The sequence below is a fragment of the Oncorhynchus mykiss genome, chromosome 17 (genome assembly GCF_057628025.1).
Source record: "Oncorhynchus mykiss isolate SJ-2025 chromosome 17, ASM5762802v1, whole genome shotgun sequence".
In the NCBI taxonomy this organism is placed as follows: domain Eukaryota; kingdom Metazoa; phylum Chordata; class Actinopteri; order Salmoniformes; family Salmonidae; genus Oncorhynchus; species Oncorhynchus mykiss.
The window spans coordinates 61,894,219-61,907,146 of NC_143038.1; the positions used below are offsets into that span (position 1 = coordinate 61,894,219).

Genomic DNA, 12,928 nt, shown 5'->3' on the forward strand with positions numbered 1-12,928 from the left:
AGGTATCTGCGGACTCTAGCACACCTGTCCCCAACCACACCATCACACACAAACAGAAAGGGAGGGAGAGAGAGAGAGAGTGTACTGGGGAATGGCTGGGGGGAGGGGGGGGGGGGGGGGGCAGGAGCAGATGTGACAGGACCAAGGTGTCCACCCTGGACACATGGAAAAAAGCAGCAGTGGACATTTCTGAACTTGTAACCAACGGGCCTTTACATCCATGAATGTGTATCAGTAATTTGTCACCATTTCTGAGGCTATATGATATATTGTTCAGCAGATTTACTATGTAATGTTAATTTATTTGTTTTTATCCCATGATTTATTTTACATGCTAGCACATTGCCGGTGAGGGGTGGGGGGGATTTTATACATTATAAATTCATAATGTATTGTATGAATCCTATGAATTGAAATAATAAAAACTAGAAAGTAAATGCTGTAAATAATTTCAAATTCTTTATATTATGCAAACCAGATGGCACAATTGTTTTGTTTTTAAAATTGATGGATAGGTATGGGCACAATCCAACACTCAGACATAATTTACAAACAAAGCATTTGTGTTAAGTGAGTCCACCAGATCAGAGGCAGTAGAGATGACCACGTGTTCGCTTGATAAGTGTATGAATTGGACCATTTTCCTGTCCTGCTAAGCATTCAAAATGTAAAGAGTACTTTTGGGTGTCAAGGAAAATGTATGGGAGTAGAAAGTATATATATTTCTTGAGGAATGTAGTGGAGTAAAAGTAGGCTTGAAAGTTGTCAAAAATATAAATAGTAAAATAAAGTACAGATACTCAGTTTCTTTATACCACTGACTGTGGGAAGGTCAACATTCTTAAATGGTAATTACTTCTACTTGACATTATCATTCACCTGAAGACAGGACAAGACGTGATTTTGTTTTTTGCTAACATGTGATGGGGGTCCCTGGGTCGCCGGTTTGCCTGGGCGGGGATCCATGAGCAAGAAAAGTAAAAAAAAAAAATCCCTGCATTATAACATTAATAAATCAACAGAGAGGAAGACCCTGTTTGAATACTAAAAAGCAGCCCTCGTCGCTCTTTTCCTTTATCTGAAATAAGGATGGGTAGAAGCTATAGAGGTATGGCTCGGGAAAATGTCCCCTTTATCACACAATTGGAATTGTCTATACTAAAATCAACATTCAAGATCTTCAAGTTTATATCAGAAAGTTGGTTTTAGTGATGCCTCTAGTAATTTTAGTGATGCCTCTAGTAGTTTATATCAGAAAGTTGGTTTTAGTGAAGCCTCTAGTAACGTGTCTGGGTACCAGTCTTTTTAGCTACATTCTGATATTTGACAAATGACAGAAGCGGAAAGGAGTGTAATGTAATAAATGAACAGATGGCAATCAGGCTAAGCCTCTAGTGCTGGGAAAACCAGAATTTAAATGTCGAGTAAATACTTCTTTATCTGATATGTTGCCCGAGTCGGTCCACGAGCGATTACCACAGATGGAAATGGCCAACACCCGCGCTATGTTAATCTGCTTCTTTATTGGACAACCCACTGACGACATAACCCCGCCAAACTCGAACATGAACAAAACCTCCACTGCATCTATTTGAGCACCTTGATCAGAGAGAGATTCAATCAGGCATGGTAAAACAACACGTTTCGGCTTGTTTCTTTTGAAAAACGACATTTTTTACAACTAGCATCTCAGTAGTTTGAAATGGATTATCAACGCCGTATTACCTCATATCCTTTGAGAATACTTTGCTTTTTTAATCTGGTGAGTAGCCTAGCCAACCGTATGTTTTACTGATGCGATTGGGTTTGCATTTTTTTTGCATTTTTAATGAGGAGAATGATGAGACCTAGTAAATTATTATGACTACATGTTAATGATTATTGTGGAGATGATGATGATGGTGGTTTATTATCATATGTTATTATGATTTTTGTTATTGGTGTTTATAATAAATATTTTATAGTTACAATTACAGTAGTCTGTTACATTTGACATTGTTATAAATGGCAGTGTAACCATAATTCTTAAATGTAACACTATTCTCTCTTGGTTGATACATGTTTTAATAATGGAAAATAGCCTGCAGGTAAGTGAACAAGAAAGAAATGACTAGGTAGCCACTGCTCTTACAGGAACAGAAACCTTTTTAACCAAAACCCCAGCGAGGCCTGATGGTAATTGGCCCTATACTGCCAGTAAAAAGTCATTCTGGTATTGTACATAGTTATATGTAGAGCAGGTCATCCACTGAAATCAAGAATGCTCTCATAACATGTTAGTTAACACCAGGGGGTTAGTTTATTGACTGTTTTATAAAGCTTATCAATCTGAAAGAACTGTTAATATAAGAGTTTAAATTGTGTAGTTTTTTTTTTGTTGCTTAACAAAAACTTTACTTATGACAGCACTATTATTGATTTGGCCTAATATTGTTTTGATTGCCAGTAGCCTACAGCCATAATAAGCTTAATATGTGTCAACATGAACTTGAATGTGGAGCTCAAGATGACCCTTTGGAATTTGTCCACTTAGTCAAACAATCTTTCCCAATAGGGAGATAATACTATATTATTACTACAAATAATAATAATAATAATAATAACTAGTATTATAATACTATTCAGTTTTTTGTTTTGTATCATTTTTTTTTACCAATAATTTGTTGGTTTGTTTGTGTGGGTGGTTTTGCCAGGTATTTGTTGGTACATTCTGTCACATTGGTCACTGTTTTCTGAACTGGTTTGTGGTTTTGAGAGGAAATGTAGGTGTCCTGTAGATAAGTGTGAGGTGGCCTTGGCATTTCCATCGTGCGTGCAATGTTCGTCATAGCTGACGTCCACTCTGGGAACTGAAATATCCTGTTGTTGCGAAATAAAATAATGATTATTCTAATGAAAAATATTCTCCCTCTCTCTCTCTCTCTCTCTCTCTCTCAGGTTTGTTCTGTGTTGTTGTCTAGCTGTCCTCGTACCTGTGACTCAGGTAACGTAATCAGCTTCCCCCTGATCTAGAGTGTAAAAGTGTGGTGAAAGATTACACTTGTCTCACAGTAGTTACGTGTCCATCTAATTGGCAACATATCTTCATGCGAATATTTTGAAATCCTCATAAAAACAATATTCGCATTTTCCCACCTGAGATGTTTCCATCAAATTGACCAGTTGCGGAGAAAAGGCTGTGCGTGATGACGTGCTGCACATAAACATAACTTTTTCGGTTAAATTCTCATGTACCAAATAAAGAATACAAGTTAAATGGGTTTCCATCGAATTTTCAACTCTACTATTGGTTTTGTAAAAATAAATTACTGATGGTTTTGTTTAAAAAAAAGTTTAGCCTTATATTGCAAATGTGCCCACTCTGGTCTTGGCACATGCGCTCTAGCCAACAGCTGGCAGAAACATTGCGGTTAGGATAGCCTACATCCGGGTCATTCCACCCAGGGCCGAGTGTCTCCGGGTTTTTGTTTTTTCCTTTCAATTAAAACCTAGACAACCAGGTGAGAGGAGTTCCTTACTAATTTGTGACCTTAATTCAATCAATCAAGTACAAGGGTGGAGCGAAAACCCACAGACACGCATCCCTCTGTGGAATGAGTTTGACACATGTAGCCTACATGATGAGATTATTATGGATAAAAGAGCGATATTATTTGTATTCGTCAAAAAGCAACCAAGCATCGATAATCATGTCTCCAGAATAAGGCCCTGGATATTTATTGGAAAGGAGCATTAATCACCGTGTGCACTTTCAACACCTTCTGAAGTTCATAATAGCGTATTTCATCTGTAGCCTAATAAACAGTAGCGGTGCGTGGGTAAAATGTGTTGTGCGATGTTTGCTCAATAACCTAACAACTTCATATGCCTTGACACCGTGATATATAGGCCTAAAACCGAGACAATAATAATTCAACCACACATTTGTTTCCTTCCAAAACCGGAAAGTCCACAAAACAAATTGCATGTACAAACAGTTACATGACCTGCAGCATGGTCAATCAATGTAATGTTTCAAGCATTTTCGGAATACTAAGGAACTATTGAGCTGCCTCCACTATTCCAAAACCATTTCAACTTCGACATGTCAACGTCATCTAATTACCAATGCTTAGTCTAATACAGTAAAAACTAAAACATACCAAAAACGATTTAGTCCAATCAACAACGTAAGATACATATGATGTGGCTGTCCATGGTACTGATTTCTGTGTGCAAATATGTGTGTGCGTGCAAGTAGAAAAAAACATGTTGACTCACTATTTATAGAGAAACGCCAACGTCATCCTCCTCTTTCATGTTGACTAAACGGTCTATGGTCTATGATACTTGCTCTCCTAACTTATTTTCAAAGGAACGGTAAGCTAAATAAGATAAGATAAATAGTTAACATTAGCATACTACATCCACTGTAACTACATGTTGAACTTCCATCCTTTCAGGCCAGGGGCACAATGTATGAATTTATGGTTGGATCAGAATCGGCAATATAATAATTTGGCTAAACAGAGAATTAACTACAACCACAAGTCCACAGAAGAACAAATCATTGTGTGACTCCCAAGTTTACTTCCGTATGATGGTTATTATATCAATATTCCCATCACCATTTCTCGCATAATTAATTTTACCAAAACAAAAATATCCCATCTTGTCTTGCGCATTTTGTTTTGTCGTTTACCGACAAAATGTTCCATTATCCGACATGTACGTTACGCGCATAAAAAGGTTGGATGGAAACGTGGTTACTGATACATGGTGAATTCACTTCATGCCATTCAGTAATTGAAAATTGATTCAACACTGTCAGAAACTGCCACTTTGGAGCCTATGATGAAACGTCATGGCACAGGAAGTAGCTGAGCACATACAGTGGGGCAAAAAAGTATTTAGTCTGCTACCAATTGTGCAAGTTCTCCCACTTAAAAAGATGAGAGAGGCCTGTAAATTTTCATCATAGGTACACTTCAACTATGACAGACAAAATGAGAAAAAAAATCCAGAAAATCACATTGTAGGATTTTTAATGAATTTATTTGCAAATTATGGTGGAAAATAAGTATTTGGTCAATAACAAAAGTTTAACTCAATACTTTGTTATATACCCTTTGTTGGCAATGACAGAGGTCAAACGTTTTCTGTAAGTCTTCACAAGGTTTTCACACACTGTTGCTGGTATTTTTGCCCATTCCACCATGCATATCTCCTCTAGAGCAGTGATGTTTTGGGGCTGTTGCTGGGCAACATGGACTTTCAACTCCCTCCAAAGATTTTCTATGGGGTTGAGATCTGGAGACTGGCTAGGCCACTCCAGGATCTTGAAATGCTTCTTACGAAGCCACTCCTTCGTTGCCCGTGCGGTGTGTTTGGGATCATTGTCATGCTGAAAGACCCAGCCATGTTTCATCTCCAATGCCCTTGCTGATGGAAGGAGGTTTTCACTCAAAATCTCACGATTCATGGCCCCATTCATTCTTTCCTTTACACGGATCAGTCGTCCTGGTCCCTTTGCAGAAAAACAGCCCCAAAGCATGATGTTTCCACCCCCATGCTTCACAGTAGGTATGGTGTTCTTTGGATGCAACTCAGCATTCTTTGTCCTCCAAACACGACGAGTTGAGTTTTTACAAAAAAGTTATATTTTGGTTTCATCTGACCATATGACATTCTCCCAATCTTCTTCTGGATCATCCAAATGCTCTCTAGCAAAATTCAGACGGGCCTGGACATGTACTGGCTTAAGCAGGGGGACACGTCTGGCACTGCAGGATTTGAGTCCCTGGTGGCGTAGTGGGTTACTGATGGTAGGCTTTGTTACTTTGGTTCGAGCTCTCTGCACGTCATTCACTAGGTCCCCCCGTGTGGTTCTGGGATTTTTGCTCACCATTCTTGTGATAATTTTGACCCCACGGGGTGAGATCTTGCGTGGAGCCTGAGATCGAGGGAGATTATCAGTGGTCTTGTATATCTTCCATTTCCTAATAATTGCTCCCACAGTTGATTTCTTCAAACCAAGCTGCTTACCTAAATTACAGGCCTCATCTCTTTAAGTGGGAGAACTTGCACAACTGGTGGCTGACTAAATACTTTTTTGCCCCACTGTACATGTAACTGCCAAAATAAAGGAAACACCACCACAAAGCGTTTTAATGGTGTTTGGCCACCACCAGCCCCAAGACAGCTTCAATCTACTTCGGCATAGATTTTAAAAGGGTCTGGAACTCTATTGGAAGGTTGCGACACCATTCTTCCACGAGAAATTCCATAATTTGGTGTTTTGTTGATGGGGGTGTAAAACGCTGTCTCACCCCATAATCAAATCAAATTTTATTGGTCACATACACATATTTAGCAGATGTTATTGAGGCTGTAGCGAAATGCCTGCGTGTCTAGCTCCTGCAGTGGAGTAATATCTAACAATTCACAACAATACACACAGATCTAAAAGTAAAATAATGGAATTAAGAAATATATAAATATTAGGACAAGCAATGTCGGAGTCCGGAGTATAATATATATATATATATATATATATATATATATATATATATATATATATATATATATATATGATGTGATGGAATGTATATTATGGACAGTATGTGGAAAGAATATTTAGTGTATCTGTAGAATACGTAGAGTAGAATAGTACATACAGCAATAGTTGAATAGGATGGCATTGACTAGAATACAGTATATACACACATATGAAATTAGTAATACAGCATGTAAACATTATTAAAGTGACCAGTGATTCCATGTCTATGTACACAGGGCAGCAGCCTCTAAGGTGCAGGGTTGAGTAACCGGGTGGTTGCCGGCAAGTGACTAAGTTCAGAGCAGCGTACTGTGTGGAGGCTGACTAGTGAAGCCTATTTAACAGTCTGATGGCCTTGAGATTGGAAAAAAAAACGCTTCTGTCTCTTGGTCCCAGTTTTGATGCATGTAAACCCCCTATGCTCCTTTGAGTCCCCTCTTTCAAAGTCACTGAGAGCTCTTCTTCTAGCCATGGTATCCAAAATAATGGGCAACTGGGCATTTTTATACATGACCCTAAGCACGATGGGATGTTAATTGCTTAATTAACTCAGGAACCACACCTGTTTGGAAGCACCTGCTTTCAATATACTTTGTATCATTTACTCAAGTGTTTCCTTTATTTTAGCTGTTACCTGTAGTTTTCGTGGCATGTCATACTCTTTTTGGCCAGACAGAATCAGATACATGGGCTACATATAGTAAGACAGAGGGGCACTGTTTTGCTCAATAGGATGCGTTTTCCGGTGTGAAATTGAAGGAAAGTTGGCGAGTGCACTGTTCGGATCACTGTTTTATATACTGCATACACTAGATGACTGACATTGGTTTGGATGTTGGAATCATTTTGGATAAACTTGCAAAGGTAACCTACTTTTCTGTCGCCAGCCCTGTTTGTGTACTGTCTAACAGAGACTAATTTAAGTACTTACTCTTCAACTTCCTTTTTCATCCTATGTTGTTGCACAAACCACTAAACACTCCCTTATGACTCAGCTGCAATATGTAACTTTTTGGGCGGCCACAACAAATTCACATAGAGTGTGAGTTATAGATCTGTCATTCTCATTGACAGCAAGTCTAAGAAGAGCTGGTCATGGGTGCACCTCAGCCTCGCTCAAGGTACTAAATGATATCATAACCGCCATCGATAAAAGACAGTACTGTGTAGCCGTCTTCATCGACCTGGCCAATGCTTTCGACTCTGTCAATCACCGTATTCTTATCGGCAGACTCAATAGCCTTTGGTTTCTCAAATGACTAGCTCGCCTGGTTCACCAACTACTTCGCAGACAAAGTTCAGTGTGTCAAATCTGAGGGCCTGTTGTCCGGACCTCTGGCAGTCTCTATGGGGGTACCACAGGGTTAAATTCTTGGGCCGACTCTTTTCTCTGTATATATCAACGATGTCGCTCTTGCTGCGGGTGATTCCCTGATCCACCTCTATGCAGACGACACCATTCTATATACTTCTGGCCCTTCTTTGGACACTGTGTTAACTAACCTCCAAACAAGCTTCAATGCCATACAACACTCCTTCCGTGGCCTCCAACTGCTCTTAAACGCTAGTAAAACCAAATGCATGCTTTTCAACTGTTCGCAGCCCGCACCCACCCGCCCGATTAGCATCACAGCTCTGGACGGTTCTGACCTAGAATACGTGGATAACTACAAATACCTAGGTGTCTGGCTAGACTGTAAACTCTCCTTCCAGACTCATATCAAACATCTCCAATCCAAAATCAAATCTAAAATCGGCTTTCTATTTCGCAACAAAGCCTCCTTCACTCAAACTTACCCTAGTAAAACTGACTATCCTACCGATCCTCGACTTCGGCGATGTCATCTACAAAATAGCTTCCAATACTCTACTCAGCAAACTGGATGCAGTCTATCACAGTGCCATCTGTTTTGTTACCAAAGCCCCTTATGCCACCCACCACTGCGACCTGTACGCTCTAGTCGGCTGGCCCTCACTACATATTCGTTGCCAGACCCACTGACTCCAGGTCATCTATAAGTCTATGCTAGGTAAAGCTCCGCCTTATCTCAGCTCACTGGTCACGATAACAACACCCACCCGTACCACGCGCTCCAGCAGGTAAATCTCACTGGTCATCCCCAAAGCTGCCAACACCTCCTTTGGCCACCTTTCCTTCCAGTTCTCTGCTGCCAGTGACTGGAACGAATTGCAAAAATCGCTGAAGCTGGAGACTTACATTTCCCTCACTAACTTTAAACATCAGCTATCTGAGCAGCTAAATGATCGCTGCAGCTGTACATAGTCCATCTGTAAATAGCCCACCCAATCTACCAATCTAAATTAGGCGAACTATTATAATTTTAGCAACCAGGAACTGGCAGAGCGATGTCTGCATATTGCATCTTTGTGGTTTGCAGGCAACTTCACATTCAGAACAGTCTTTGGGGAATCATTCTTCCATTCCTGGATCTTAACTTCAGTGAACCCATTTTACTTACTAAAGTGACAATGCATTGAGAGAGAGAAAGATTTAGGGAAGTGTGTAATCAGGATGTTGATACATTATGTGAACAGCTCTCTGTCATTTGTGTTTGTAGGCTTCATCATTAACAAGTGTAAGTGTGTCCCTTGTCCCAATGGTTACTACTGGTACAAGCTTAATGGCCGTCCTAAGTGTGACTTCTGTACTAAAGCCTGCTCAGGTAACTTTTAGATATAGGCATTACCTTGTGTTAGTTAATTCCTCTACACAATAGACATCATACCCATAATTTGTAGTTTAACTCAAGGTAACAATAGTTTCATGTAAAATGCTGCCGTTATTTTACTTTTGAATAGAGTGGATAAACATATTCAGAGCAAATGTCTCATTGATAATTTGTGTGTTTGTGTGTCTTGTCTTTGTTGGTGGGCAAAGTTGATCGGCACTTGACACAGGTGAAGGAATGCCGCCGGGACTCAAACCGGGTGTGCCACTGTGTCAGGGGCTTTTTCTGTGCCAGCACTGCCCAGTATACCTGCAGGAGGTGTAAACCGTGCGTGTCTGGCACCTTCTCCAACACAGCAAACCTAGCCACGTCCTGCAAACCCCACACAGTGTGAGTCCACAGCTACAGAACACTGGTACCGAGCACCACATGCACTGTACTGATTCACATGTTGTCTACCTATAAATATCTCAAATATGATGCTGTAGCTCCTTCTACTGGATTTGAGTCATTTGAAACTAACAATTGTACCCAAGGCCTACTTTTACAGTAAATGAAATTATTATTAGTACTAGTAGTATCGAACACTGTACTTTCTCATTTAGATAAACACGTTATCTCCTGGCTTCTCCCCTACCAGTTGTGGCCATAAGGGAATGACCATGGTAACAGAGGGCACTGCCTCTCAGGATCGTGTGTGTGCCCAGACTTCCCCCACCTCTCCTACAACTACTGCACTTCCACCTGCTCAAAGCTCAAAGATGTCCCTTCGTTCTGCTATATCCAGTGGTGTCGGCACCAACAGAGAACTCCTCATCGCGAGATCCGCATCTCGACTGGTTTGGTCTCCTGAGAGTATGGCTCTTAGAAAAGCTTTCTCATACTTGAGTGAAATCCAAGCATTTCCTGCTCTGTCCCTGGAGCGTTTTAACAAGCTTCACCAGTCAAGTACTAGAGGTCTTGTTGTCCCGTGACGTCACCCTGCCATTTAATCACACATGTTGTCTATTTATTCCAGACGTTCTCATCAGGTCCTCTCTGTCCCAAGCCAGGAGAGACCCCTCCATCTCCCTCGCAACCAAGCTCACCACCAGGAGAAAGCCATGCAAGGTGGACAGTGACACCTCACCTGCAGAGTCTGCCTCTGCACCCCCTCTTACCACAAAAGACAATGGTATAGTTCTCAAAAGACTAGAGTATCCCCTCTCTCAATTTCTACTAGATGTGACAATTCATAATTATTTCAGAAATTAATTTGTAGTTGGTTTAGTCCTTTAAATGGTCTGTTATATTCAGTGAAGGTAACATAACACTGACAGGTTCACCACTACAGCCTGCTTCTGTCTCTCTGTTCACCCCAGACTCACCTCATCTCCCAGTCCCAGCCTCTGGACAGAGCCCTCCCAGTCTCCCTTTGCTGCTGCTGATAGTTGGGCTCTTAGGGGTCACTCTGCTGCTGATTGGTTACTTTGTGGGGTGTAGGGGGAGGTCACTGGAGTCCATGCACAAGTGGAAAGGTGAGAGAATAAAGTGGTTAGATAACAAACACATATGCAGTGATACATGGCATTTTTCTATAAGACACAGTAAGTAAATAAATACACTAGCAACAATTATTGACAAAGCGAACACTAACACCACCTATACTCCCCTGCAGGGGGAGACAGTGAAACATTGTGTGTATACATACGTGAAAAACAATGTATTTTGATTACTATTATACTCAGTCTAAGACTTGACCACTTATAAATATAATTTTGATTCCTTTAGGTCCAATATTTCGGAAATATGTGAGTACATTACTTATTCTCTAGTTGCATAAAGTTTGAATCAAACTACTGTCCATTGTTGCTAGAAGTATAAATGTTGACTTCTCTACCTTGGGACAACCAGATTTGTAAGGAAAGTCTGAGAGGGAGCTATAAAGCGTGGGAGTGCCAGCCTTGTCCTGCTGCCCTACAGACGGCTTCCTATAAGCAGGCCATGCTGCCACAGGAGAGAATCCCACACCTGGAGGCCCAGCATCTTCTGGGGAGGGAGACTGGGGGAGATCCTAGACAGGAGGGTACAGGGTCACAACTTCCAGGGGGCATGCAGAATGTCTCAGTAGATCCCTCTGGAGGAGAAAACATTAGCAACATAGTAGGTAGGTGTAGTGGATCACTCTGCACTGTTACTGATTTATTAAATGCATGAATGTCATATTATTACACTGTATATGTTATGTTTGCGTGATGTGCAGACACATTTGGAGAGTCATATTTTCTGCTACATTGTCCAATAACTAGGGCCTAGAGCCCTCAAACTCAACTCTGGACCTCAAAACGCTGGACCTTTTTTTTCATAGTTCCCCTTTAATCAGGGATTGATTTAGATCTGAGACACCAGGTGGTGCAATTAATTATCAGGTAGAATAGAAAACCAGCAAGCTCAGACCTCGTAGGGTACGAGTTGATTACCCCTGGCCTAAAGGGTCGGGAAAACTCAGGTCTGGAAAAATGTGACTGTGTTCTGCACAAGGAAGTTTTTTTTTTTTTTTTACATGCGTCCGAGTTCACATTACCCGTTCCAGTTGTTTTCTTTGGCCGCGAGTTGAGACATACTTCTTCTAGTTTGAACTTCCTGTTAACGTTTTCCTGCCAAGAAACAGTAGCACCAGTGCAGTGCATACTTTAAATCAGGGTCAGAGGTTAATTTAGTGAGGATACAGGAAGCCAGAATCATGCATACAAAAACAGAAGCACATGCTGCTGAGTGATGCCAGCTTTTCACTTCCTCTGTGTCATATTGTTAATTTATTACACTGCTAAGTCCACCAGGTTTTACATCAGCATTTACTGTGCATAATATATATACATTTGTGTCACCTGTTTCAATAGTTTCATCTGATAATGTTTGTGCTTGTTGGTGTTTGATTCAGGGTCCATATACATCTACTCTCCAGGGACGGTTGTCCTGGGATCCAACAAATCAGACAGGGAGGGGGATCAAGGGGAGAGTGGAGGAGAGGGCTGTCCCCTCACCAGCAAGCCCCAGCAGGAGTCCTCCTACCCACTCCCTTGGGGCTCCGCTCTGGGGCCAGAGGGAATGAGTACGCCGAAGGATACCTGCAAAGAGCTGAGCTACCCCGTGCCAGCCACCAGCAATTGAAAACTATGAAAAAAATGGTGAGGGGGTGTGAGGGGGGGGGCAGGTTCAGTCAATATCATACCATCTCTGGGAGAGGGAGACTGAATATTATTTGCTACTGTAAAGACAGACTGAATATTATTTGCTACTGTAAAGACAGACTGAATATTATTTGCTACTGTAAAGACAGACTGAATTGCAAAATACACTGGGGTCTATGGGCCTTCTATTATTAAAGAGTGACAACTTGTTTGAACTGCATGTTATGGTCTTACTTCACAGCAGCAGTGCTGGGACAGTACCTAAGAGAGGAATGCATGTTCTGTATGATATGCGGTGATGACGCTGTGAGTTGGAGTTTCCCATGCTAGGGTACATGTTCACAAATTAAACTGTATCAACCACAAAAAATGAAAAGACAAGCACTTCATACGAGGTGTGAAGTAACTTCAATAACCATGATAGTTGGGGTGTAAAGAGCATACCATTTTTCATTGTGAAGTAATACATGGACTGTCTGGGAAATGTATACTCAAACATAGCCATGTTCAGCATAGGGCATATTTTCATT

At 41.0% G+C, this 12,928-nt stretch overlaps 1 protein-coding gene across 1 annotated transcript; it reads left to right on the forward strand.

The window, feature by feature from the left end:
• Positions 1-1,415: 1,415 nt before the first annotated feature.
• LOC110494627 (uncharacterized) lies at positions 1,416-12,613 on the forward strand. Its single transcript, XM_021569859.3, has 10 exons — positions 1,416-1,762; positions 2,938-2,983; positions 9,118-9,222; positions 9,438-9,618; positions 9,869-10,083; positions 10,247-10,402; positions 10,590-10,745; positions 10,999-11,018; positions 11,122-11,374; positions 12,149-12,613. Exons 1-10 carry the CDS (start codon positions 1,703-1,705, stop codon positions 12,376-12,378), a joined length of 1,422 nt encoding a protein of 473 aa, XP_021425534.3. The 5' UTR covers positions 1,416-1,702; the 3' UTR covers positions 12,379-12,613.
• Positions 12,614-12,928: the final 315 nt, after the last annotated feature.

Excerpts from the sequence above, each read along its gene's own strand:
- LOC110494627 (XM_021569859.3), top strand. The coding sequence starts at position 1,703 with ATGGATTATCAACGCCGTATTACCTCATATCCTTTGAGAATACTTTGC. Across the intron at positions 2,984-9,117 it reads TCCTCGTACCTGTGACTCAG|GCTTCATCATTAACAAGTGT; the intron begins GTAACGTAATCA and ends TTGTGTTTGTAG. Across the intron at positions 10,084-10,246 it reads ACTGGTTTGGTCTCCTGAGA|ACGTTCTCATCAGGTCCTCT; the intron begins GTATGGCTCTTA and ends TATTTATTCCAG.